The 27860-nt window shown below is 44.7% G+C and overlaps 1 protein-coding gene across 1 annotated transcript in view; it reads left to right on the top strand.

Moving 5' to 3' along the window:
* Positions 1–27860, top strand: part of UBAP2 (ubiquitin associated protein 2) — a 95388-nt gene that overhangs the window by 62996 nt on the left and 4532 nt on the right. Inside the window, exons 17-25 of the mRNA XM_030466905.1 lie at positions 529–712; positions 2816–2882; positions 4173–4368; positions 5571–5662; positions 6528–6578; positions 21572–21650; positions 23093–23307; positions 26688–26787; positions 26868–26978. Coding sequence (XP_030322765.1) covers positions 529–712; positions 2816–2882; positions 4173–4368; positions 5571–5662; positions 6528–6578; positions 21572–21650; positions 23093–23307; positions 26688–26787; positions 26868–26978 — 1095 coding nt within the window. The remainder of the gene's footprint in view (positions 1–528; positions 713–2815; positions 2883–4172; positions 4369–5570; positions 5663–6527; positions 6579–21571; positions 21651–23092; positions 23308–26687; positions 26788–26867; positions 26979–27860) is intronic.

The raw sequence follows: 27860 nt of genomic DNA, 5'->3' as shown, positions 1-27860 counted from the left end.
ATTCTGATACATTACACATTTGGCTGAGTGTTCCAAACTGATAAATTATATGTGCCCGTGTTACATCAGTGATCTGTCTTGATCATCAAAGTTGTGGTGTGGATTGGCATGAAAAGCAGACCTGTAGGTAAAAGTAGATTTGTAAAGTGCCTCAAAAGATGCAGATTGCTTTTGTTTGTGGAAACAAATGCAAGGAATTTTAAAATAAGGATTGACTTGTAAGGAAAAGGTAGTAATACGGGTAGTGGAAGGTGAAGTGGAGAGGTCTGGAGTTTACTACATGGGTAGCAGTGAAAATTATAAATCTATTCTAGGCTAAGACCTTAAAGGAAAAAAAAAAAAAAAAAAAAAAAAAAGTACTGTTGATGTTTGAATTTTCCTTCATAGCCAGGTGGTTTGATACTGTTACTGGCTCTAATTTTTTTTGTAAACAGAAGGAAGAATGCTACTGTGATCCCAAATCCAGGCTGGGGTGTCAGGTATGCTGGAATTTGCCTTTGAATGCCTCTTTTAAATTTTTTTTTTCAGCTACTCCACCAGTTCCAGCACCTAAGACAGAGCCTTCTCCCTCATTACCTTCATCTGGGTCTCTGCCTAGTGTGGTATCCACCACTGCTTCGCTTCTCCCTTCAGCATCACAGCATGCAGCAACGTTGCCCAGTTTGCCTCAGCCCAGTGATTTAGCCAGCAGCTCACTCTCCCAGTTAAGCAGGTATAGTAATTGTAATAAACTGAAATAGTTTCATTAAATTCTGGAGAAAGGGCACACTTGAGGGTGACATGTGGAGGCTTTCAGACAGCAGGGTCCTCTTTTCTGACATTAACTAGAATTAGGACAGAGATTCAGAAGAGAACAGGTTGTTTCTCGTTGCAAAGTATGAGCTCTGAGCTGCCTCATAATGATAGAGAAGCTGCTCCAGTCAGGTTTTTGTGATAAAGAAACAAATTTGTGTTTCAAGAGGCTCTTGCTTCAATCATGCCAGTTAAATTAGCTAAATTGATTCCCCTGGTTTGCTTTTCCTACTTTGTCCAAAGTGCCTGTTCTTTGATCAGTGTTGTATGCTAGATGTCATTCCTCAGCTGTTTATCTCCTAGGTAATTTTGAAATATTACGGGTTCATTTATATTTGTATTTCCTAAAACTAAGCACCAGGAATAATTCCAGAGGGAAAGGGTTTTTTTGTTTGTTTTTCTAAGATACTTCCTTAGTAAACTTCAAAATACCTGATCAGTGTTCCTGAAAGTGTATTCGGGACAATTTAGCTCGTTTTATTGTTACTTGAACTTGATCCTCAGGCAGGTTACATCTTGAGGCTTTGGTTGAGTTATGTTTTTAATACTCACCCTAGTACTTTATTTGCTGATGTAAGCAGCTTATTTTATGGGATATCAGTTGTTTGGTTATGGTTTTTTCCTGTTTTACAGATAGGAAATGGTTCTCTTACAATACAGTAGTGTGCTCTGTCTAATAAAATGGCAAATATGTCAAATAATGACTTCTTCAGTTCATACTAGAATCTTCATCTCTTTGCATTTACTTTTTGAAAAGCTGTGTACATCAGTAGAAATTTTATTTGGAGGGTTGATGCTGTTGGTACCAAGTGCCATGAAAAGATTATAGAATCACAGAATGGTTTGGACTGGAAGAGACCTTAAAGTTCTTTAGTTCCAACCCCCCTTGCCATGGTCAGAGACACCTCCCACCAGACCAGGTTGCTCCAAGCCCCATCCAGCCCGGCCTTCAACACTTCCAGGGTACTTGCTGTACCATAAGTTATGTTCTTGACCTTGAACGTAGGGTATAACTTCTGTAGATGTTCAAGAAAAAGTTTCATTCACCTTTCAGAGAAACAGTTAAAGGTATTTTGACAACAGATGAATTTCAGTATTGCTGTTACTACCAGAAATTCCCAGGCCTGTTCAACTAGGGAAAAAAGGTGGTGCTAAAGCAGAGTTACTTCTGATAAGGAAGTTATCTGCAGATGTTTTCCAGTAGGCTATGCTCTATTTTAATATTTTGCAGTGTATGCATACAACTTAGAACTGATTTTTCTGATCCATCCTCTTAAAGAAGTGGCTTTTGGTATGTACTGGTATGAACTGGCCTTGATTGAGTTGCCAGATTCTGTAGAATGGCTAATTTGGGGGCTGTCACAGGTATTCTTCATTTACAGGTGTTTTTCAGCCCTTTCTTTTGAGAGTGTGTTGAGGGGTTGCCAGACTTATAGTGTAAATACCTTGTAGATGTAATTGGTTGAACTAATGTGGTCCAGCTTAAAATGTCAGAAATATTATAGTCAAACCAAAGCATTGCTTCACCTAATTCCTGCCTGTGACCTGTGGCAAGCAGCAGCAGTTGCTCAGGGAAAGAATGAGAAGCAAGCCATGATTTGTGTTAATCTTCTGGTTTTAGACTTCATATATTTTCTAGTCTTTGCTGCGTAATTCCTGAAGCATCTGGGTTTTTTTCCTGGACATTTAGTAAATTGATAAATACAAATGAATGGGGGTTTAGGTGTTATCATTAATTGACTCTCTACTTCAATTTTTTAATCAAAAGATGTTATGGGACAAAATGCCCATGAGGAATGTGTATGTATGCACACACACTTGTACAGAAATGTTTCCTTTAACTGGTGTCTTACTGTGTGCATGTACGTGAATACACACACCTACAGTTTTTATTCTTTAGCTAGTATTTTACTACTTATTGTGTGTTTATATATATATGTGTATCTGTGTATATATACAAACTTATTTTTAAAATAGTTCTTGGAAAAATTAATTTTGTTATCTCTTTGTAATTTCTTTACAGCTCACTTTCTAATCATCAGAGCAGCCTCTCCCCTGCCTCAGTGTTGTCTTCAAGCACATCACATGCAGTAAGTCCTGGTTGCATTTCAACAGATGTTTGGCTTATTGTCAGGCTATCTGATGATTAAACCCCTTCCTTAAAGCTTTTTGTGTCCCAGAACAAGAGATTTATCTCAGGGAAGAAGTACTGCCAGCCTTCTGGTAGTTAATAAAGTCTCTGCCACTTGTGATGTGTACCTGATCAGGAATATCTGTTACAGAGACCTTCCAGTCATGTGACTGCAGAGGAAATTTTTGTGCCAGCAAGGGAGGATGGAATAAGAAAATAATTTCTTGTAACAAATGTTTTTCTGAAGAAAGAATCTTTAGAAGTGTCTGTCTGAAACTGCTCCAAAATTCAGATTTTTAGCAGTCTCCACTGGAGAGGTTATCTGTCAATAAAGAGGAGGTGCAGTGATACTTAGCATGACAGATGTCTCATGACAGATGATATTAAAAGTTCACCATGTCATTTAGATGTCACCTGTGTATGTAATGCCTTTGAGATAACAAGGCATCCTCTGCTGAACACAGAGGCTGCACAAATGAAAATCAGACACTTGGTCTGTGGTGGAGTACTTCTGTCCAGTCCCAGCTGGGGAGTGCAGATAGGTTGCTGCTTTTCTTTATGCCTGTATTTTGGTTTGTAATGCCAACTGCCTAGTGAATATGTAACTTAAAAATTCATACATACCCAAATGTCCTTCTTTACTGCTGTCAAGAATTATTTTGGCTTCTGTGTGTTGTTGACTGTTATGCAAGTGTGATCAGGTTACAGCTACGGCACTGAATTGTGCTGATTTCAGACCAATGAGCCCTTTATCCTGTGTTCCTGTAATGTGGCTGGCCTGCATTTGAGTTTACCACATGGACTCTGTTTTGGGGCACTGCAGTTTTAATCTTTTAAATTCCACAAGTCTTTTGGAAGAATTTAGGAGATTATTAAATGTAACAAGTACTAGTTTAAAGGAGTATAAAAGCAAAGAGCAAGAAGTAAGGCAGTGGAATGGCATTGTGAGTTACTGTGATAAAGTTTTCTGGTGGAATTGCAGTCTGAATTTTACTCTCTTGTAATAATTTTCATTGAATACCTAAAACCCAGAAACATGCATCTTAGTTGCCTGTTTGGTGTATAGATGATGGATGTCTTTTCCACAAATTGCTATTACTTAAATGACTGATGAGGATTTTTTGTTTGGTTGGTTGGAGTTTTTTTTTAGGTTTTTTTTGTGTGTGTTGTTTTCTTGTTTGTTTATCCCAGTATTTTCCACTGCAGTTTATTTACTCCGTGATCCTCATTCTTTTTGTCTCCTTTCTAGCACACTAGTGTTGAGAACACAGCTTCACTCCAGCCCTCAACAACCTTTTCAGCTGCTTCAACCTCAGCCACTAGCACCAGCTCTTCAGTTGTCAGCATGGCAAGCAGTATGAACACTACAAACAGCCTTGGCCTGAGTGTTACCAGTGTGTCTATACAAGCTGCTTCCACACGGGCAGCTCCCTTAGTGTCTTCAGGTTTGAAATTTTAACAGATCATGTGGATAGACAGAAGACTTCAGCAGGGCTGTCAGTTGAGCATCTCACCAGCCATAACTTTGCTGAGAATTCCACACTCTTGACTAGCATTTTCAGCATGCTGTATTTGCTGGCTAATAAAATAATGGTCACTTGGTTCTGTGTATTTGAAATATTTGTTAGGATGTTAGGTGGCATTTATGTAGCACATTTCACCCCAAAACAGTTTTATAAATAGACACCAGAGCAATTCTGACTTGGAAGTTCTGGGCTAGGAGATGCACCCTGTTTGTATTCCAGATTGTGATCAGCTCTTGGCTTCAAGTTCACATTAATTTCAGCCTTCTCTGTGACTTGAATTCATTTGGCAGTATCAAAATATACTGCAATGTCCTCATTATCATATGCCACATCTAAAGAAAGAAATAAAGTGCCTGGGTCATTCCACAGCAAACAGCACTTCAGAAAAAGGGTCCTCAGAGAGAGGAGGTGGGGAAACTTCTTGCACTGCAGTGGAAGCAATACTGAAGTCTCTAATTAACCTTAACTGCGAAAAGGAAATCCTGTGGAGGGGAGGGAATGATTATAAATGATGAGATTAAATTTACAGAAGGATTTCTTATTCCCATGCCTTTGAAATGAAGTGTCTGATGACTGGCCAAAGTACATCTTTTAAAAATTCTTCTGCTTCCTAGCACTTCTTCCTAAACTGAAGCAGGACTGAAACTCTTTCAAACATTTTCTGTTTGCTGTTCTCAGCTACAGTAAGTCACCCAGAGAAAATACACTGGCAACATTTAGTGCTTTCTAATCTATTGCTGACAGAGCAGAAAATGAGGGTCTTTGCCCTCTTAGATTGAGAATACTGTCCTAATCTTGCTTTCAGGAGTAGATTGAGGAGCAGAGAAGTTTTTGCAACTCTTGTTATACTCCTGGACAAAGCAAGTGTCAAAATCAGGCTGTCCTCTAACAGGACTGTTTTCAGTCTTAAATAGCCTGTGTTTGGCCTTTAGTGAAGCATGGTTAAACTGCTCAGTCTACTTTGAATGTTTTTCTCAACCAGCACAGAATTATTCTATGTAGTTTTGCTCTTTACAAGCAACAACAGGGCAGCTGCCAGGGTTTGTGAGCTGTGTTGTTTCAATGCTGAAGCCTTTTCTCCTTTAAAGGCTAGTTTAAGTGTCTATATTTTGATCCTACAGGCAAAGCTCCCCCAAACCTGCCCCAAGGTGTACCGCCCTTGTTGCATAACCAGTATATTGTGGGACCTGGAGGACTTCTGCCAGCCTACCCAGTAAGCAATTTAATTGTTCCTATCCTTGACTGCTTAACCCTTTGGTGCAAGCAGGCCCTCCAGACCTGCCATTGTCTGTGCCAAGGCATCTTTATTAGCATATGTTGCATGTGGAGTTCTTACTCCAAATGCTGAAAAATATATGAAATGGTTCCGTGATGGTTGGTAAACTGCAGGATTACCAGTACAGACCTGATATGGCTGCTGTTGAAGATAAAAGTGTGTTTCCATGGTTTTTAGTGGTATCTGTGTTTTAGCCCTTTGAGTGAAACTGAGACTCATTCAGGTTTGTGTTACTGGAATAGATTTCCTGTAGTACTTGTGTGCATCCTGTCTGTTACACTTAGAGCATATGTAGCATTTTGATGTCTGACCAGGATTAATGTATTTTTGGTTATCTGTTTTTTCCATCAATATCTTTATTCTAATCATCTTTGTGTGCCATACTGAATGAGGAGGGGTACTATATGTTGCCTTGTGGCCTGGGTCATCAGATCTTAAATTCTGCTGTTCTCAGAAGTAAGGATTGCAGCAAAGAAGGCTCACTTCTGAATTCCCTGTAGATTTTTCACAAGTTGATGAATGATGTATCTGTGAAAACCATATTGAATCTGGGACATTCTAACGCTCCTCAGAGTGCTGCTGTCACCAAGAAGTAACATGAGAGTGACAGGCCATTTTAAGACTAGCTCTACTAGCTTTAAAATTGACAGTGTGCTGTGCTGGCACAGTCTGACATGTAGCTGCACACCTTTAAAATGGACAGGACTGAGGTCCATTCAAACTGAGGACTGTTCAAAGCCACAAACTGATGTGCATCAGTGGAAAGTATTATAATGATGGTGTATTTTTATCTGTCTTTAAGCAGATCTATGGTTATGATGATCTCCAGATGCTTCAGTCCAGGCTGCCAATGGTAAGTAACTGGCTTGGTTTAATTTATTTATAACAAGTTATCTTCAGTGTTCATCATTTGTGCAACACAAATCGGTTCATTTAATGGTGGTTAAGAGCTTATCCTTATGGTCTATATTCTTTTTTTGAAACTGTGCACAAACAGCTTCTTTTGTGGTATAAATTGGTGGGAGGACAGCTGTTGGTTGCATCATGCATTTGCACATCTGCAAATTCTGTAAATAAAAGCAAGTATGCTTTGGGCTTTTGAGTGGAGAAATTTTTAATTGTTGTAGCAACAGTATGATGTCTTATCAAAAATAGTTGAAATCTGAACATGAGTTATTTGTTTTAACAAGAGGATAAATAAGCATCCAGTAGGGGCATTTGACAGGTTTTGGATGTGCTCATAGGTGGAGATGATTTCATACGCTTCATGGCAACAAATGCAGATGAGCTCCAGGAGGGACAGTATGTGAAATACTCTTTCCCACCTGGATCCAGAATTCCAGTAGCAAGAGACACTGAGCTCCTGGTCAAAATCACTAAAGAGTCTTAGTCTAGCTTGCAGAAAGGCAAAGAATTTTGCTTTTAGGAAAGTAGGACGAGGATCTTGAGAAGAAAGTTTGGTAGTACGTAACTGAGAAAAGCTACGTGATTAAGCAATGCAGCGTGTCCTTAGAGACAGAAATGGAACAGCGAGTAGTGATCTGGAAAACAAGTATCACAGAACGAGTGCTGTAATTAAGGGTTCAAGTTAATACCAGGTCTTTAGTGTGAAGTCTGGTTACAGCCAGAGTCCCATAGAGGTGAGTGCAGGGATGTCCCCATCCAGCTGCACATTCTGAATTTAAAAAATAAACTTGAGTACATTAATGAATATTTTAACTATCTGAGGAAGGTGTGATCCTTGAAAGAACTGTCAAGTGGAATGAATATGGTTATTTTCAAACAGAAAAATAACAAAATATTTGCACCTCTGGGGCTAGCTGGATTGACTCTGGCAGGACACCAGGTGCCCATCAAGACACTCTTTTACTCTCCTTTCTCAATTGGACAGGGAAGAGAAAAAAATGAAAGGTTTGTGGGTAGAGACAAGGGGCAGGGAGAGATCATTTGGACATTATCATAACAGAAAAAACAGACTTGACTTGGGGGAAATAAATTTAATTTATTACATATCAAATCAGAGTAGGATAATTACAAGTAAAACCAAACATTTTTCCTCCTCTTCCTGAGCAAAATTTCACTCTGAATTTCTCTATGTCCTTAGCCTAAGTGGTTTAAGGAGACTGGAAAAGGGGGTTGTGGTCAGTTCATCACACATCTCTGCTGCTCCTTCAACTTCACATTCTACCCCTGCACCAATGTGGGATCCCTCCCACAGGAGACAGTGCTCCACAAACATCTCCAACCCAAGTTCTTCCCACAGCTGCAGCCCTTCATTAATTCATGCAGTGTGGAAACCTTCCACAGGCTGCAGTCCTGCATGAACTTGTGTGTGGGTCCCCCACAAGTCCTGGCAGCAAACCTGCTCCAGTATGGGGCTCTTCACTGCACTGTACCACAGGTCCTGCCAGGAATCTGCTCCATCATTGGCTTCCCATGGGGTCAACCTCCCTCAGGCTCTGGGTGCCCCATGAAGGTTCCTCCCCATGGGGTCCCCGTGAGCTGCAAGTAGATATCTGTGCAGCCATTAGCCTCTATGGGCTACAGGACAACAGGCTGTCTCATCATGGTCTTCAGGGGAATTTCTGCTCTATTGCCTGAAGCAACTTTTTCTCTCCTTCTTCACTGACCTTGATGTCTGCAGAGTTCTTTATCTCACATTTTCTAATTTTTCTCTCTGAACGCTGCTCTGTAGTGGTTTGGTTTTTCCTCTGTAAATGCATAATACTAGAGGTGATAAAAAAATCTTACAACTGTGTGCCACTGGTTCTGTTCAACAAGGGAAAAGCTGATAGCAGCATTTTAGAAAAGCCACACCTGTAATCCCTTGGCTACAAAAACTTTGTCATGCAAACACTGTACACATGACAGCAGACAGAACAATTCTAGGTGTGCTGTACAGCTTTTATAAGCTGGACCCCAATGTCATGGATCAGGTGTTTTTTCTTCTTGTCTTATTTCTCCGTATCTGTACTAAAGTACCATATATGGAGAAGAGCCATGCATGCATGGGAGGTCCTCTTGGATGGTGTATTTTCTGTGCCTCCGTGTCAGAAGGTGGCTGGAAAGCGAAGAAGAAAAGGTGCCCTGTGAGTGAAGAGTATTGTGTGAGCCCCTGTGTCCCTAGAGGAGAGGAGCCTAAGAGTTCTCTGAAGGTGGAGCTGTGACCATACAGTAGCAGTCAAGAGGAGGTTGAAGTGTGAGGAGGTGGAGCTTGCAGTGCCTAACGGTTTAATGAACATCCCCGTTCTGTGATAGGGGTTGTAAAGTGTTTTCTAACAGCTTTTGGAGCAAGGGAAATGTCAGTCAGTCCTATTGTCAACGCTGCCATTAAGATGAGACTGAATACAATCTTTGGAGGTGGAGGAGCTGAGGTCCAGGGTGTGTAGTTGTAGAGTTCTCGTGTGAGCTGGAGAAGGTAGAGGGGTCAGTGGCTGAGGGCAGAGTGTCCCTTGAAGGAGCCAGGATCAGGTTGTGGGTGTGTGAGAGGGTCTGTGAGGTGCTTTCTTAGAGGTTTTGGAGCAGGGGAGATGGGTGTGGGTGTTGGTTGTGGACTGAGAGCCAGAGCAGCTGTGCCAGTGGTGCCCCCCAGGAACACCAGTGGTCACTGACTCCATTCTCCATTGTCCACATCTCTGTGAGTGCCTCCATCCTGCCAGTACCTAGTGCAGGGAGTGTGTAGTTGGTGCTGCAAGTTGTTGTGAAGCAGCCCAAGGAGAGTGTTGTGGTGAGCAGTGGGTGAAGTGGGGAGAGCAGTGGACCTGAGCTTAGTGTGTGTGATGTCTGCGGTGCCTCTCCTTGACAGAATGTTGGGGAGGGGTTTGGGTAGGGAGGAATCTTTCAGGGTTACCTAGTGCAAGACCGCCAGCAATGAGCAGGGCCACCTTCAAGCAGGTGAGTTTTCTCAGAGCGCTTTCCAAGGTGACCTTGACTATTTTTCCAGGACTGGGGCATTGATCCCCTCTCTGGGCAAGCTGCTGCAGTGTTTCCCCCCCCCTCAGGGTAAAAACCATCTTCCCCGTGTCTCATCTGAACGTGTCCTCTGAGTTGGCGGCTCCTGTTTGACTGATGTTTCCCAGAGAGGTTGAGGGTAGTGGAGATGTTGGGGAGGTGTCCAAGAGGCGAGCGTGGAGAGGCTGTTAGATGAGCCCCGTGTGGAGGTGGGCTTGGAGTAGCTGCTGAGCGGAAGTGGGATCCCCTGTGGAGACTCAAAGGGCTGGTTGGTGCTGATGTGAGAGAAGAGGCAGTGGCAAGGTTTTTTGGAAGAGGTGTTTATTTTGTTTCAAATAAATAGGTGAATAAATAGGCAGGAGTCCTTGTGGAAATAAATAGAGGCAGTTGTATAAATAGAGGAGCAGTCAGTGTAGGCTGAGGGTGCAGGGCGGTTGTTGGGGCATCTGTTGTCAGGGGTGAGGGGATGCGGGGATGTGGGGGCGGCTGAGCGTTGTTGGTGGGGTTGCGTGGAGCCGTGGGGGCGTTTGTGGGTGTGTGTTGTGGTTGTGCATGGTGCGTGTGAGGTTGTGGAGGTGTTGGAAAGAAGCCTGAGCTTGGAGGCGGAGGTGGTCCCAGGCGCAGGCGCTGTGGTTGCGTTCGTGGAGGAAGCTGTGGATGCGCGTGAAGTATCTGTTGATGTTGAGGAGGAGGTTGCGGGGCCCTTGTCCTTGGGCGAGGGTGGCGTTGTGTGCCAGGCAGTGCTGGAGCTGTTCGCTGTGGTGATGGAGGTTGTTGAGGAGGCGGTGTCGTTCCTGGTGGTCCCAGTGTGGTGGGGTGGTGTCGCTGCTGAGGATGGCAAAGAGGTGTTGGAGGATGCTGAGGGCGGCGGCAGCCGCGTGGCGTGGGTGTTTGGTGTGGAGGAGGGCTTGGGGGAAGAGGGGCGTCTGGTGTTGTTGGCAGGGGTGTGGCGGGCTGGGAGCCATGGCCTGGAGGCTCTGGAGGCTGTCCCAGAGGAAGGAGTCGTGTCCAGGAGGAGGCAGGTGGTGGCAGGCGGTGGCAAGAGGCGTGAAGAGGAGGAGCAGGAGGAGGGAGGCGGCGTGGCGCAGGCGGGCGTGTAGTGTTGCGGGTGCAGCCATGGTGGTTCTGTGGGTGCTGTTTGGTGGAGAGGAGGCTGCTGAGAAGGTCGTGTCGGTGGTGGTGGTGGTGGGCGCTGTGCTTTGGGTGCTGCCGGGTGCGCGGCTTTATGTGTTGCGGCGTCTTTCCCTTGCTCGCTTTCTGTTGCCCTCAAGTTTCCGTTTGTGGTTTCATTTCTGTGTGGTGGCTGTGGTGGTCTTGGGGAAGTGAGTTGGTGGGGTGTGCGTGCATGGGGAGGGCAGTGGGTTTGGTGGATGGGGTTTTGTTAGGTGCTTTTTTCAAGATTTTAATGTAGTTGTTCATTAGGTGATGTGTAAGTCCTAGTTTGCTGAGTAGGGCTTTCTGATGACACTGACTGGGATTTTTTTTTTTTTTTTTTGGTTTCTCTTCCCTTCCTGACAATTTTTTACTCTGGTTTTTTATCTCTGTGTTTCCCTTTCTTACCATGACTCTTTTCCTCATGTCATGTTCTCATATTGGTTGTGGCCTTTTTTTTACTTTTGGTGTATTTGTCATCTTCTCATATGAATAGATGATTTCTTTTTATAGTTTTAGATTTTTTTGTAGTATGGGTTTTTTTGGCAACCTTTGGAGTTTCCTATGTGAAAATATCTTGTGAATAGGTGGTTCTTGGTTATAACCCTTACATTTATTTTTTAGCTTCTACATTCTGCCCGTTTTTTCTCAATATGAACCTCTTTATGATTAAGAATTAGAGTCCTTGTATTAGCTTTATCGCAGTGAATAAGTAAGGGGATGTAATCAGGTATATTTTTATGTTTATTTATTGCTGGTTTTGCCTCTTTCTTGTAGTTAAGGAGGTCTTCATGACCACTGTCTGTGCTCTTGCGCTGCACTGAGGAGAAGGTTATGGACAAAAATGTTAATTTTTCCCTGGAAAATATTATAAAGTGTTTGGTGTAAATGCTTGTGTTTTTTCAATGTCCTTGTACTTCTGGAAATCTCAGTTTCTCTCTTTTATTTTGGTTTTGTTTAGGCACCGGTTTTGCATGCATGGTTTTCTTTTTAAACATTCATTTTCAGTTGTGTATAAGTCTTTTTCAGTGTTATATTTTACTCAAAAGCATCCAAGTTGTGCTGAGAGTATATGGTGTCAGAGGAGGTTCCTGGTGGATTTGCCTAGTGATGCTTTTGAGTAGGTGTCTAGGCATGGATATACTACAGCTTTCCTGACCTCTCTTCTGATATTTTGTCACCGTCATTGAAAAGATAATAGAACTGAATTCTTTTATTTTTTAGTTTCCTGTATTCCAACCTATTGACTTTACTATCTTCCTCTCTTTTTTTGTTTGAGGAGTGTTTGTTTTTTTGCAGTCACTTTAGAAAAGACAGAGCCACCTGGGTCCCTTTTGCTGGTGTTTCCTGGTGTGAAGGAACATCAGGAAGACCATGGTACAATGTGGAAGTCGCCTCACCATCCTGATATGTAACTGAATACATTAAAAATGCTTTAACTAAAGAATATGGGGGGCTGGGTTCAAAGTGGCAGTGGTTACACCACTGTAACCAACTGGAGAGAAAATATCAGGCCAACCAGAGCAGTGGCAAACAATTCTCATCTGCCTCTCAAAGAGTGAACTGGAAGACCAATACACACAGTGTGTGTCCTGGGGGAGGGAACAGGAGGAATTGGAGCTCCGCACCTATTCCAAAAATTTCACTATCATCGGAATAACCAAAACATGGCAGGACAACTCACGTGACTGAAGGATTGTGATGGGTGGCTGTAGGCTGTTTCGTTAGGCAGTCAGGAAAAGGCGGTAGAATTGCACTTTATGTTAAGGAGAACCTTGAAGATATAGAAGTCATCTTCAGTGAGTGTGGGCACCATATGAAATGCCTCTGGGTGAAGATAGTAGAGAATGTCTGCAGAGGCAGTAGTCATCTGCTGCTAACCCCCAAACCAAGACAATTAAGGTCAACAAAGAAATATGTCAGTCACTTAAGCAAGCTTTTTGTCAGGAGAACCTACTTCTAGTGCAGAGGTGCAGCTAGACAAGCAAAAGCTCTACACAAGTTGTAGTTGGCCAGAAATGTCGAAAACTGCCAAGAAAGGGTTCTCCAGGTATGTAAAAAGCAAGCAGAAACAGAAGAAAAAACTGGCTCTTTTGAACAGGAGAGGTGAATTAGTCACCAACAACACTGGAAGGGCAGAGGTTCTCAGAACTTTCTTCACATCTTTCTTTAGTAGTACTTCTAGGAACAAAAATCCAGGTCAAATGAGAACATAGACAATACCATCAGTGGAGGAAGATTTGGTAAGAGAACTATTAAATGTGCTCAACCCCTACAAATAGATGGACCCAAACACTATCCACTAAGTGTGTTGAGAGAGCTGGCTGATGTGATTGTGAGGTCACTCTTCATAATCTTTGAGAGTTAGTGGGCATCAGGAAATGTCCCAGAATTCTGGAAGAAGGTTTATGTCACTAAAAGAACAGCTTAAAGGAGGATCCAGTAAAATTGGCCAGAAGGCCAATCAGTTGTATTTCTCTCTCTAGGAACATTATGCAATGAATCCTGGTGGCTGTTGCAAATCAAATGAAGCACGTGATTTGGAAAAGCCAGCACAGATCCACCAGTGGGGAATCATGCTTGATGAACCTGATTGCCATCTACAATAAAGTAACCTGCTTGGTTGTTTGGGGCAAGCAGTGGGCATCATATATTTGAATTTTTTCAAGACTGGTACAGTTCCAGAGAGCCTTCTGCTAGAGAAGCTGATGCATTATAGTCTAGACAAATTGTCCATGGTGAGTGAGGAGCTGGTTGACAGGTCTCACCCAGGGGGTGATGGTTAATAGCACTTTTTCAAACTGGCAGCTTGTCACTAGTGAGGTTTCCTAGGGATAGGTATTGGGCCCAATGCTGTTTAATAATCTGTATGATGAGATCAAGCATACCGTGACTAAGTTTGCGGGTGATACCAAAGCAAGTGGGGAGCTGGACACTTTGGAAGGGAGAGCCACTCTGCAGGAAGATCTGGACAGAGGCTTTAAGAGTTTGCCAAGAAGAACCTTAGGATGTTCAACAAGGAAACGTGAAATGCAGTGTTCAGTTCTGGTTCCTGATAATACAAAAGAGATATGGGCTCTGGAGATTGCAGAGAAACACCATGAAGGTGACCAAGGCACTGGGAAGCCTGCCATATGAGGAAAGACTGAGAGAACTGGATTTGTTCAGCCTTGAGGAGGGAAGGTTTAACAGAGACCTTATCACTGTTCTAGTACTTGAAGGGTGTCTACAAATTAGATGGAGGCTCCATATTTACAGGGAGTCACATGGAAAAGATGAGGGGTAATGGCTACAAGTTGCTTCTGGGGAGATTCCAACTGGATGGAAAAGGAAGATTTTTCACAACGTAAAAAAAAAAAATCAGCCACTGGAATAATCTCCCTAGGAAAACGGAAGGTTTCCTAACACTGGACATGTTAAAGACTCTGCTGGACAGGTTGCTGGGCCATCTTGTTTAGATGGTCCTTTTGCCAAGAAAGGTTGGATCAGATGATCCTTGGGGTCCTTTCAACTTGCTACTTTGTTTTCATTTGTTCTCTTGTTCTACACCTCGAAGGGAAATGCCGGCTTGTGTTTGCAGTGTGTAATATCCTTGCAGGGATGTGGTGGTGGAGATGGTATTACTGGATGTGGAGAACAACCTTTTTGTCTGGTGAGGAGGGCAGAGCTGCTGAACTTTGTCTTGCTTGGGCTTATCTGGGGAGGGCAAAGCAGACAGGGCAAGTGTCTTCAGGTGGTGATTGGAGACCAAAGGAGCAGCTGATGTTGTTTGTGCATGGGCACTTTCGTTTATGGGGAATGCTGAGCTGGTCTGTGCTGGTTGGTTTGGACCATGTTGAGTAGTGGGTTTGGGGGTATATATATTTTGTCAAGGACAATTGGCCACTGCAAAGTGGCTGCCACTGATGGCTTCCTTGACACTTCAGCAGTGCTGAGTCTCCAGTGACACTTCACCACAGCTGGCTGCCAGTGGGCAGAGGGATGGTCCTTGTTCAGCAGCCCCACACAGCACTAGGTTGCCTCTTCTGCCACCCTGTGCTGCATCATGCTGCTTCTCCTCCCTCTGGTGTGGCACTCTGCCACCTCTTCTCCCCCACCGTCCATGGGGGTAGGTGCCTGCCTCCTCCACACCACACGTGGAAGGAGGTGCCCCATGCAGCTCATTCCTGCCTGCAGCACATATTGCATTATGGGGAGGAGGGGAAGAAGGGGTTATGCAGGCAGGAGGGGGGAAGCAGCAGGAGGGAGCACCTTGGTACACAGCTGCTGAAAAAAAATTTAAAAAAACAGCCAAACAAAAAAATCCCAAGCTAAGGCTTGAAAAAGGACAGGCTCTCCCACCAGGCTTCACTCACCCCTGCCAGGACTGGTGCCACGCAAAGCCCCGCTGGTATTCAAGCTCCTCTTGCACAATTGAGAGAAGCAGTGACTGGGTGCCACACAGAGGGAAGATGTGACAGCCCAGTGCCACTGAATGAGTGCCTTTGGCTGATTTATGGTCCGTTGTCCTGTCAGGGAGACAGTGGTGTTGAAGTGTGATGGCTGATTGGCAGCAGCCTGTTGTCCCTGACCCCTTTATGTTTGCCAAGGTTGTGTTAGGGTGAAAAAGGCCTAGGTGGATGTGCTGTATGTAGTGAGCCAGGTACCTATGCCCACAGGTATGGTATGCACCACAGAAGTGGTAGTTGTAGGAGAATGATGACCAGTCCTGGATATCTGCTGTGAGATTTTTTGTGGCTTTTTGGTGTTTCTTCAGTGGAGTTGGTAGCACTGGGGTGCTGCTCCAAGTCTCCACAGGTCTTGGTGGGTTCCCTCATTGCTTCTTTGAGGTACACCTTGTCCATGCCACTCTGCCTGGTCCCAAGCAGAGCTGAAGTATTGCTGAATGCTTGTGTGGGATGGGGTAGTGATTTGGAGGTGGCTTTCATGTCTTGGAAGGAACAAGGTGGGTGGCGGGAGAGGAGGAGCACACAGTGTAGACATCTTGTCACCCTGACAAGTGTGTGCTCCAAGGGCCCAGAATCATCAGGAGATGCTGCCCTGGTGATGATCAGCAGGAGATAATACTTTGGTGAGGCTGCATCTGGAATATTGTGTCCAGGGCTTCTTAGTTCAAGGACAGGGAAGTAGCTTGAAAAAATCCATCACAGAGTCGTAATGATTAAGGGAGGGATTAAGCCTCCTTTATGAGGAAAGGCTGAGAAAGTTGGGTCTCTTCAGCTTGGAGAAGAGGAGACTGAGAGGTAACCTTATTAATGTTTATAAATATGTAAAGGGCAAGTGTCAGGAGGATGGAGCTGGGCTCTTCTCAGTGATGTACGAACATAGGACAAGGAGTAAGGAGCGCAAGCTGGAGCATAGGAGATTCCATGTAGGCTTAAGACACTTTTTTTTTTTCCAAAAAGTATTATTTCCAGCCATTGGGTGAACAAATTAATAAATACATAAAAAAATAAATACACAGAGTTCTCTGATAGATAGATAAATAGATAAATAAATAAATAAATAGCATGCTACAGGAAATAAATCAGTAAGTAGAGTTCAGGAGTCACCAGTGTCCATGGGGATCTTCCCCTCCATCGGGGGAGGTTGCAGCTGTCCATAAGTTTGCAGCACACAGCAGTTTTGTCCACCTTCCTTTCCAGCCAGGTGTGAGCCATGGGATGTGCCACAGCCTGATCCTGGCCTCACCACAGTCATGGCAGTTTCCCTGTGGGCGCTGTCTCCTGACTGGAAGAGGTGGGAGCAGTGCTGATCAACCCCTGCCCTGGGTCCTGCAGCTTCTGGTCGATCTGTGGCTGCCAGCGCTGACTGGGGACAGGGGTTTGGTGTGGGTTGGTTTGCTGGAGGTCCAGAGGAGTGGCTTTGTTCTTCATCTGCTGTATCAGTGTGTCCATGTGTTGGAAGCAGATGTGTGCCTGGAGGCGGACGTGGTCCCAGGCGCAGGCGCCGTAGTGGTGGGCATGGAGGAAGTTCTGGATACCCATGAAGTATCTGTTGATGCTGAGCAGGAGGTTGCGGGGTCTGTGCCTTATGGAGGCTGTCCTGTTGGATTCCATGCATTTCTCCAGATGGTAGATGTAATGTCCAAGGTGGTTAAGGAGTCCATGCTGTGCTTGGGCATCCCAGTGTCGTGGGGTTCTGGTGCTGCTGAGAATGGAGAAGAGGTTCTGGAGGATGCTGAGAGCGGCAGCAGCAGCGTGGCGTGGGTGTTTGGTGTGGAGGAAGGCTTGGGGGAAGAGAGGCATCTGGTATTGTTGGCACGGATGTGGGGGGCTGGGAGCCATGTCCTGGAGAAGCTGGAGGCTGTCCCAGGAGAAGGTGTCCTCACGGGGCTGCAGGTGGTGGCACATGGTTGCAATGGCAAGAGGTGTGAAGAAGAGCAGGAGCATGGGGGCTCCGTGGTGCAGGTGGGTGTGTGGAGCTCCAGGTGCAGCCATGGTGGTTCTGTGGGTGCTGGTTGGTGGAGAGGAGGCTGGTGAGTGGTGGTGGTGCATTATGCTTGGGGTAATGCTGGGTCTGTGTATTTATTCGGTGCTGTAGCTTTCCTTTCATCATCAACATGATCCATGCAGAATTTCCCCATGTCCATTTTCAGTTTTGGTTTCTGCTTGCTTCTCCTGAACACTTCTGTTGTGCTTGTCAAAGCATAAGCAGGAGATGGCCCTTTCTTTGGGATGAGGAGCTGGTTCTTTCCTAGGGCTGCTGTTGGGGTGTGGGGGGAGTCCCTCTCCTGTGCTATTGTGGCAAAAGTGAATGTGGGGTGGCAGAGACTTTTGAGGCAGCTGTGCTCAGGATTTATTTCAGGGTTTCCTTTTCTTCCGTTTTGTGGGTTGTGGTTCTTGCTTTGTGTTTTCAAGTTTATGTACCTACCAACATTTTTTTTTTAATTTCATGCTCAGATATTATTTGTATATATGCTTTATTGCATGTTTTCCTTTATTATTTATTGACAAAATGTTTTTAATTTGTCATTTCTTTTCTTGTCCATTCTCTATATCTCATAAATCTCTTTCTCTCTCATAAATAAATGCCTAAATGCTGCAAAAAAATTTTTGTCACCTTTCCATGCAGTGAATGTGATTTCTACATCTGGGGGCTTTTCACTACTTTCTTCTACTACCTTTTTTCTACTTTGTTGTAGAAGTAAGCAACACAAAGGGTTTGAGAGGCAGGAGCTGGTGGGAATACTTGCCTTTGATATGCCAGGCTGTTTACGTCTTTGTTACAATCTGTAACTACTGTTTTATATTTTGATTGCAAGGAAAAATCAGCCACTACTCACAGACATCAGAAAAATTTACAAAAATGACAAGCTTTATGATTTAACAAATTACAAAGATTTACTTCAGGGAAAAGGGAGAAAAATGACACCACCTTGAAAGGAAAGACAAGTTTGCGAGAGGGAGGGGCTTTTACATGGATTTTGTCACTCTGGGAGAAGAGTTGTTAAAAGAAAAAAGGAGCAATTAAGTTTTTTCACCCTCTGAAGAAACCTCAAGGCTCTTTCGGGGGGTGGGGTGTAGGAATGGGATCTGCTCTGCTCTTTCTGCTCTGCTGCTGATCTCGGCTTTTATCTCTGCTTTTTCCTGGTGCTGTCGCATAGTCCTAGCTGTAGCCGAAGAATTAGGTAGTGAGGGGGGGGTGGTGGTGGTGTTTGTCTCTTTGAGTTTTTATACAGTAAAAAGGGTTTTGGTTTGTCGTTAATCACAGGCAGAGGCTTGGCATTTTGGGGACTCCCCCTTTGATTAATAAGAATTCTTTAGTCTTTGTTATCTGCTGATTTTATTACCTGTCTTGACAGATTATCAGGATTTAGGCGCCTGCTGAGGTTTACAGTTACAGACCAGGCTTAGTTAACTGATATATTGTAAGTTAAGAGGAGACAGGGTGCCTGTTTATTGAAAGTAACTTTGATATCCTTTTAAAATAGTAGAGAAATTCCCGGGTTGAGAGACAATTTCATATTTTGCATGTATCCACATTACGTCTCGAAACCAGAAATTGGCAGAGTCCCAAGTGCTGGTCATCACTGCTTCCTGGGAAGTAGGAGGTACCAGTGGCTGCTGATACAGCAAGATTGGGGGTTTTTCCTGAGGTTTGGGAGGGTTTTTTTCAGTATGACTCAATGTCTTGACACTGCAAATTGTCACCGTGTTTATTGTTTTTGTTGTTGTTATTTTTGTGTGTATTCCATTGGGGTATGCTGTCTCTTCTGTTAGCCTGCTGCAGGCTGCCTCTGTAGCAGGGATCTCACAGATGCCTTAGCTGGTGCCTGTGGCACCTAGCAAGATATACCTGGTGCAGCTAAAATCTGTTACATCATAACTTGCCATTTTCCAATCCTTTCCTCTCTCACTTTTTGAATCTATTCTTGATACTTCAGTTTCACTTTAGGCACTTTCTCCTGCATGCCTTCTGTAAGTTAGGAAATACCCACATTGTTTGAAGAGCAGAATATCTCTTCTGGTGTTTTATTGTTAGTGGACATAAAATGCAAAGGTTAACTGGCTTGCAGTCATACTTTCTAATTTTTTTTTTTTTTTTGATGTGTGTATGCCACAGGTCTGTGGGATAGGGATATGAAGTGCTGATGTGGTTTCCCCCTATCTGAGAGGCAGTGGGAATAATTACATTCCTTACACCCTGTTTTCATGGGGCCGCAGTTATATTTTGTCCAGTTTATACAGAGGAAAACCACAAAATCACAAAATGTCAGGGGTTGGAAGGGACCTCTGAAGATCATCAAATCTAACCCCCCTTCCAGAGCAGGACCAAAACTAAGGGCAGGTCACTCAGAAATGCATCCAGATGGGTCTGGACTTTATTCTCCAAAGAAGGAGACTCCACAGCCTCTGTGGGGACCCTGTTCCAGGGCTCTGTAACCCTTACAGTAAAGAAATTCTTCCTCAACTAGAGGTGGAACTTCCTCTGCTGTGCTTGAATCCATTGCCCCTCATTCTGTCACACAGCACAAGTGAGAAGAGGTTGTCCCTTCCCTCCTGGTGCCCAGCCCTCATGTGTTTATATAATAATTATAAAATATAATAATATAAAAATAATAATAATTAGATCCCCTCTCAGTCTTCTCCTCTCCAGACTGAAAAACCCCAGGTGTCTCAGCCTTTCTTCATAAGACAGGGGTTGCAGTGCCTTTGTCATCCTCATAGCCCTCCACTGTACCCTATCAAGTAAATCCCTCTCCCTCTTGAACTGGGGAGCCCAGAACTGGATGCTGTACTTGGGGTGAGGTCTCCCTAAGGAAGAGTAGAGGGGGTGGAGAACCTCTGTCAATCTGCTGGACATACTCTTCTTCATGCACCCCAGGGTACCATTTGCCTTCCAGTTCATATCCTCTAAATTCTGTTCAGATCCCTACTCCAAATCTGCTTCTTGTGGTGTCCTTCTCAGAAGGAGAGATGAGAGCTTTTGAGTAACTTGCTAAATGTGAATTTGACTGTGTTTTCAGTGTTGTATGCCACAGGCATTAAGGTGGAATTACCCAGGAAGGAAAAGATGATGAAATACAACTCAGTTTCAAGTTGCTGAAAGAACCTGCAATGTTAAATCTTTGCTGGATTAGTTAATGTTTTGTTATGAAGGATTTGGTATAGGAAATGGGGGTGATGCACAGAGATGCACTAAGGTGGAAACTGCTGTGAACTCGGAGAAAACATTGGAGATGCTGAGGAATTTGTAGAGAGTATGAAGAAGGATGTTTTTTCCCATGTTGGATAATGTATGGAAATGGCTGTGATATTAGTTAAAGCAGTAACTCTTCATGAACTGGAGGTGATGAGGAATAAACGACGAGAATTTGGAGAAAAAAGACTTAGTAGGGTACCAGCCTCGCATGCTAAGTTCACCCAGAGGAGGAAGGGAAAGCTTTTCTCTTCTTCTCCCAAGCTGATGATGAAAAAGCTCTTTTGGTTCTGCTGACACATCCTGTCATCTTACAGTGCACATGTTCTAGGGTGAGGTCTGTCTTGCCTGCTGGTGAAGGACTTAGGAGAATCATACGATGTAGTGGTCTCTACCTTTTCTGATCACACACCCCATCACTAAAAAATCTGTGAGCACTCAGCCTCAATATACTTCTATTTCCAAATTATATACGTGTATTACTGTACTAGTACATATGTTATAAAACATACACAAAAATAAGTGAAAAGGGATGAAAAAGTAAGGTTAAGCAAACTCTTATTTTTAAATTTTAAAAATTTTATAAATTATACCCAGAACATTTACTTCATGCACCCCAGTGTATTGTGTACCCTGCTTTGGAGGCTGCTGGTCTGAGGTCTCCTGTTACATATTTTCAATTAATTTTCCAGTCGTCAAGCAATAACTCCATAAGTTTTTAAAAAAATATTTGTTCTGCTTTCCTAGCTGACATTTTTATTCCTAGAAGACAGGGCATGGTAGAAGGGTAGAATCCTTAAACTAATTCACATTGCAGTTTCAGTCCTGGCTTGACCCCAGGTCTTTGTCCCCTGGTGGTCTGGAGCTGGGGAGAGCTGTCACAGGGAGAGCATTTTAGTCGTTGCCTTTGGCTCACCATTGAGAAACGTATCAAAAAAGTAGGTTTATTTTGAAGTTGTGAATCCAGGTAAATCTTCAACTCCACTGCTTCTCCCCATATTTCCTTCTCTTAAAGTAGTCTTCTGTGTGTAGTATGATGTTCATAGGAGCTGTCCATCTTTGTTGCCATTTCAACTATTAACAATGTTGTCTCTTTCCAAGGATTACTATGGAATTACATTCCCTGCTCCTGCAACCTTGACAGGCAGAGATGGGAGCCTTGCTAACAACCCATACTCAGGTGAGTGCTGTTTAAAGATGAGGATACTAAGTGACCTGTGCTCATTTCTAAATCCAGGTCATCCTGACGTTGCTGAAAGAGCAATCGTTTTTCCCTTCTGTAAGCAGTTAAACCCATTGGTCTGAACTAATCAAACAAAAGCAAGCATCTCCCTCTCAACCCTGACATTGGTGTTTCTTCATGGTTTTGGTTAGTAATTCACATTACTTCTATTGGGTTTAAGGACAGCCTTTGAGAATAAGTGGAAAATGATTGCAGATGTAAATGACAGTCTTACCTCGTGCTTTCAAGAGCACATACAGGTGCTTGAAAAATATTCTATAGCTTTATCATTCTTTAAAAACTCAACTGGCTTGTTTTCCTGATAAAGCCCCCTCTCAGCACCTCCCTATACTTTGTTACTGCTATTTTAGCACTTGTATATTGCCAGCAGGAGCTGCATCTAGCAGACCTTCCCTCACCCTCCCCAAATCTTGAACTTCATTTCCCCAAGGGTGTAGTCTGTAGAGCCCTTTCTCATTCCTGATCTTTTTCTTCAATTATCATCATGCAAAGATGACATTAGCGCCATTTAGGATTTTCAGTTGGTGGTTTTCTTCCACTGCCATCTGATTACAGCCTGAAACTGCAGCTGTAGGTGTTACAGTTCCTATAATGATGGAATTAAGTGTTGTTGTACTTCTTTGTAACCAAAATAAAGGAATACTTGTTGGAAATGAGATAGATGCAGTTATGTCACCTACCTAGAAAATGTGTACATGCTTCTCTGTAGGCTGCCAGAAAATGCAAGTGTTTGGGAGTTTTCTCCTTCATATTCACTTCTCTCAGGAGACTGCTTTTGGGTTAATAATCAAATTTCCCTTCCTGCTTCTTCAATAAGGTGGCCCACGATGCAAGCCTTACTTTCCTGGCCTTCAACTACTATCTCCAGAACTTTGGTGGTGTGAGGAACCAGCCATCTAACTAGTCATGCCTGACAAATAAACAGACATTGACAAAAATATGTTCTTCACTGCCTGTAAATCCTAACTGCCTTTCAGCACATGAAGCTTAGCTAACCAACTTAACCTCCAGGAGAGTCACATCTTAACCCAACAACCATTTGCTCCTTGGCTATTTACCATACTTCTGCTTTTAGCTTGTTTTATTGCAATGATCTGGTAGTAATAAACCTGCTCAGACCATGCAAGATGGGTAAGTATTGGTATCTCCATTTTGCCAATGAATTAGGCACAGAGCTCTGTGTCACACACAGGCCATGTCCCTGTGGCCATCAGGAGCAGAGACAGGGAGAGCATTCCCATGAACAACTTCAGGCTTTCCAGTGCAGGACATGCTCTCCTCTGTAATTACCTGCTTGTATTCAGGGGGTTTGAATCCCTTGAATCCTCCACTTCCAGAGTGGCTTTGATAGCTTTTCTGATCAGTTCTTTCTTTCACAGGTGACGTAACAAAATTTGGCCGTGGGGATTCTGCATCCCCTGCTCCTGCTACCACGCTCGCTCAGCCGCAGCAGAACCAGACACAGACTCACCACACAACTCAGCAGCCCTTCCTCAACCCCACCCTGCCCCCGGGCTACAGCTACACTGGGTTACCTTACTACCCCGGTGTGCCTGGTGTACCCAGTGCATTCCAGTATGGGCCAACCATGTTTGTAAGTCTGACAGCCTAAACCCTCTCTTCGTGCCTCTCTGGTTTTGTTTTCTTGAGCCCGAGCTATCTATATCTTGGAATCACAAGGCTGGGTTTGAAAAGGACCTTCAGAAATCATATAGTTCAACCCCTCTGTCATGGGTAGGATATCTCTTACTAGATCAGGCTGCTCAAAGCCCCATCCGACCTGGCCTTGAACACTTCCACAGATGGGCCACCCACAGCTCTGGGCAGTCTGTGCCAGTGTCTTTTCCTTATGTCCAGCCAAACCTACTGTTTTCTCCTTTAAAGCTGTTGCCCTTAGTCTTGGGACTACAGGGCCTGCTAAAAAGTTTTTCACCTTCTTTCTTATAAGCTCTCCTCAATTATTGAAAAGCTACAATAAGGTCTCCATGAAGCCTTTGCTCCTTCATGCTGAACAACCCCAACTCTCTCAGGCTGTCTTCATAGCAGAGGTGGTCCATCCTCTACTGGATCATCCTCATAGCCCTCCTCTGGACCCACTGCAACAAGTCCATGTCATTCTCATCCTGAGAGCCCCAGAGCTGGTTGCAGTCCTGCAGGTGGGGTCTCATGAGAACAGAGTACTGTTGTCTCTGTTGTCTTCCCCAGTATACAAGAGGTCTCTGAAAATGTGCAAGCATGAAATTTAAAAGGCCAGAACTATGACCAGGTGATCTGCTTAAAGGGAATTGGGGGGACACTGTGGACATTATCTACCTGGACTTTACTAAAGTCTTTGATACTGTCTTCCACAGCATTATCCTGGAGGAGCATGGCATAGTCAGTATGGGTAGAAAACTGGCTGTATGGCTGGGCCCAGAGAGTTGTGCTGAATGCAGTTAAGTCCAGTTGGTTGGTCACCAGTCCTGTCCCCAGGACTCAGTTTTGGGGCCAGTATTGTTCAATATCTTCATAAAAGATCTGGACAAGAGGATTGAGTGCACCCTCAGAAAGTTTGCAGATTCAAGTTTACACCAAGTTGTGTGGGAGGATAGGAAGGCTCTGCAGAGGGATCTAGGCAGGCTGGATTGATGGGCCAAGGCCAACTGTATGACGTTCAGCAAGGCCAAGTGCCAGGTCCTGTGTCTTGGTCACAACCCCATGCAATGCTACAGCCTTGGGGAGGAATGGCTGGAGAACTGCCCAGAGGAAATGGACCTGGGAATGCTCACTGACATCTGGCTGAAGATGAGCCAGCATGTGTCCAGGTGTCCAAGAAGGCCCACAGCATTCTGGTCTGTATCAGAAATCAGCAAGTGTAGGGCAGTGATGGTCCCCCTGTATGTGGCACTGGTGAGGCTGCAACCTCAAGTACTGTGTTCAGTTCCGGGCCTCCCACTACAAGAAAGACATTGAGGTGCTGGAGCATGTCCAGAGAAGAGCAGCCAAGCTGGTAAAGGGTCTGGAGAACAAGTCCTGTGAGAAGAGACTGAGAGAATTGGGAGTGTTTAGTTTGGAGAAGAAGAGGCTGAGAGAGACCTTATCACTCTCTACAACTACTTGAAAGGAGGCTGTAAGGAGGTGGGTGCTGGGCTCTTCTCCCAAGTAAATAATGATAGAGCTAGATGAAGTAGTGCCAGAGGAGGTTTAGACTAGATATTAGGAACAATTTGAAAGGGTAGTCAAGCATTGGAACAGACTGTCCAGGGTAGTGATGGAGTCACCATCCCTGGAGGTATTAAAAAACAATTGTAGATGTGGTACTTCAGGACATTCTGTAGTGGGCATGGTGTTTTTTTCTGGGTTGGTGGTTGGACTCAGTGATCTCAGAGGTCGTTTCCAACCTTGATGATTCTGTGACTTCAGCACAGGTTACTGTAAACAGGCAGCTGTAGCTGATGGACTCAGTGTTCCCTGAAGCCCTTAACAGTCTCTGGAGAGTCAAAAGGAGATCCAAAGCTGAGCCAGTGAGCTTGAGAGTGCCTGGGAAATCATTCTGAGGATGAAGGAAACCCCATTAAATCAGAGAGCAGAGCTGGTAGTCTCTTAGCACTGTAACCAGCAGTGTCCCCCCTCACTACTCAGTTCAGTCTCATTCAATTTGTTTATCAACGACCTGGAGAAGGGGACAGAGAGAATTCTCAGTGAGTTCACAGATGGTACAAATTTGGGAGGGGAGGCTGACACTCCAGAGGGCTGTGCTGCCACCCAGTGTGACCTGGACAGGCTGGAGAGCTGAGCAGAGAAGAACCTGATGAGGTCAAACAAGAGCAAGTGTAGGGTCCTGCACCACCTGGGGAGGAAGAACCCCAAGCATCAACCTGGTGAGAGTTGGACCTGCTGGAAAGCAGAAGGATCGGGGCCTCCTGATGGATAGAAAATTATCCATGAGCCGGCAGTGTGCCCTTGTGGCCAGGAAGGCCAACAGAGTCCTGGGCTGCATAAGGAAGAGTGTGGCCAGTAGGTCGAGGGAGGTCGTAGTCCCCCTCAGCTCTGCCCTGGTGAGGCCACAGCTGGAATACTGCATCCAGTTCTGGGCTCCCCAGCTCAAGAGAGACAGGGAACTACTGGAGAGAGTCCAGTGGAGGGTACCAAGGATGACTGGGGACTGGAGCAACTCTTTCACGATGAAATGCAGAGAGAGCTGGGACTCTTTACCCTGGAGAAGAGAGGGCTGAGGGGAGACCTTGTTAATGTCTACAAGTATCTCAGTGGTGGGTGCAAGGAACATGGAGCCAGTTCCCAGAGACAGGACGTGGGAAATGGGCACAAGCTGGAACACTGGAAGTTCCATTTAAGCATAAGGAAAAACTTCACTGTGAGTGTGCCAGGACACTGGCACAGGCTGCCCAGGGAGGTTGTGGAGTCCCTTTCTCTGGAAATACTCAAACCCCTCCTGGATGCAGCCCTGTGTAATGTGCTCCAGGTGATCCTGCTTTAGTGGGAGAGTTGAGAAGTAGATGATCTCTAGAGGTCCCTTCCAACTCTGATAATTCTGTGATTCAGGAGAAAGAGGTCATGCTCCAGGCAGAAGGGTAGCTGAGTCTATTTTAGAGCCCTGGGTGTTTGTGTTTTGTGAAACAGCCCCAGGCAAGAGTTGATGTTTTGTTTGACTGAGGAGAGAGCACCGTGGCTGCTCTGTCCTGCGTTTGTCTTTACCCTCAGTGCATGAGAGATGCACTGCCCATCCTCAGACAGGGTTGCCCTGCAGTCAGAGGGGCTGCTCTAGCAAAACTTGGGGTTTGCACAAATCCCCTCCAGCAAGTTACTGCTGGCAGTGGGGGCACTGTGTCCCGTGCCATCCCTGGAGCTGGGAACTCCAGATCCACTTCCCACGGGAGGCGGAGGTGCCATCCCCACTAGGTGGCAGAGGGAGCCAGTGTTTTTCCTTGCCGTTCCCCAGTTGAAACCTCTCCTTGTCCCCTTCCTTTGTTCCAGGTACCTCCAGCATCTGCTAAACAGCACGGGGTCAACCTGAACACTGCCTCGACTCCTTTCCAGCAGGCGAGTGGCTACGGGCAGCACGGCTACGGGGCAGGTATGGTCACCACAGCGCTGGCCACACGAGTGTCTGCAGAGCTGCTTGCACACTCTAACACCTTGTCTTGTACACACCAGCAGGCTATGATGACTTAACGCAGGGAACAGCAGCTGGAGATTACAGCAAAGGAGGCTACAGTGGGTCATCTCAAGCACAAAACAAATCTGCTGGCACTGGACCTGGGAAAGGTAACACATGAGACTTGAGGTCGCTGTAGAGTGGGATTCAGTAGGGCAAACTCCCACTATTGCCAGTGCTGTGCAGTCAACACAGCATCTAGCTCTTAGCAGGGTCACAGTCCAAGCTGTTTCTCCACCTCCCATGTTCAAAAATGCTTTTTCCAAGTGTTCCTTCTAAACCTCATGGCTAAACTTTGCCTGAGGATTTGTGTGGCTGATGCACAGCTTTGTACACAATTATACATGGGAGAAATAGTGAGCCATTTCCTCTGCCAAAGTTTTCTTTGCTGAAGAATAGTGGTCCTGCAGCAGTGCCATGTATTTGAAGCCTAAGCAGTTGGATGTTGTTGCTGAAATGGTCCTCTGCCAAATGATGACTAGATCTGAGTTTCTTGGTAGGCACCCGAGATAACAATGTGTTAGCAGTGAGCAGGGCTGTTCACACATCTCTGGGCTGTTATTTCAGCTGCTGTCTGTACATCCTGTAACTTATCACATTGTTCCATGCTGGAAATGTTTCCTTTGTGACTGTAAAGGCTGAAGAATTTTTACAGCTTTATGTGAAAGCTTTGTTCTGCACATGCTGGTTAGACCTGAGAAATGTGTACTGAACTGCTTAGCACTAACTAGTTCCTTGGGCTTAAGCAAATACCAAGCATTGGTTGTGCATTTGAAACACCAACTGGACTGTCTTCGGCCACGAGCTGATCACACTTTCCCTTATGGAAGGAACAATCCAAAAAAGCAATGTCCTAGGAAGAGTACAACCTTAGAGAAGTGCAACCCCCTGAGTCCAGTCCTCTGATTCACTGGCCAAAGTGAAATTATTGTAGCCAGTCTTTCTATGAATCTGAGTATGTGGCTGGTTTGAGAGTCACCTCACTGGTCAGT

This window comes from Calypte anna, chromosome Z, assembly GCF_003957555.1.
Source record: "Calypte anna isolate BGI_N300 chromosome Z, bCalAnn1_v1.p, whole genome shotgun sequence".
NCBI lineage: Eukaryota > Metazoa > Chordata > Aves > Apodiformes > Trochilidae > Calypte > Calypte anna.
The sequence above is the reverse complement of the archived record's forward strand: the minus strand, read 5'-3'. Positions and strand labels throughout refer to the sequence as shown.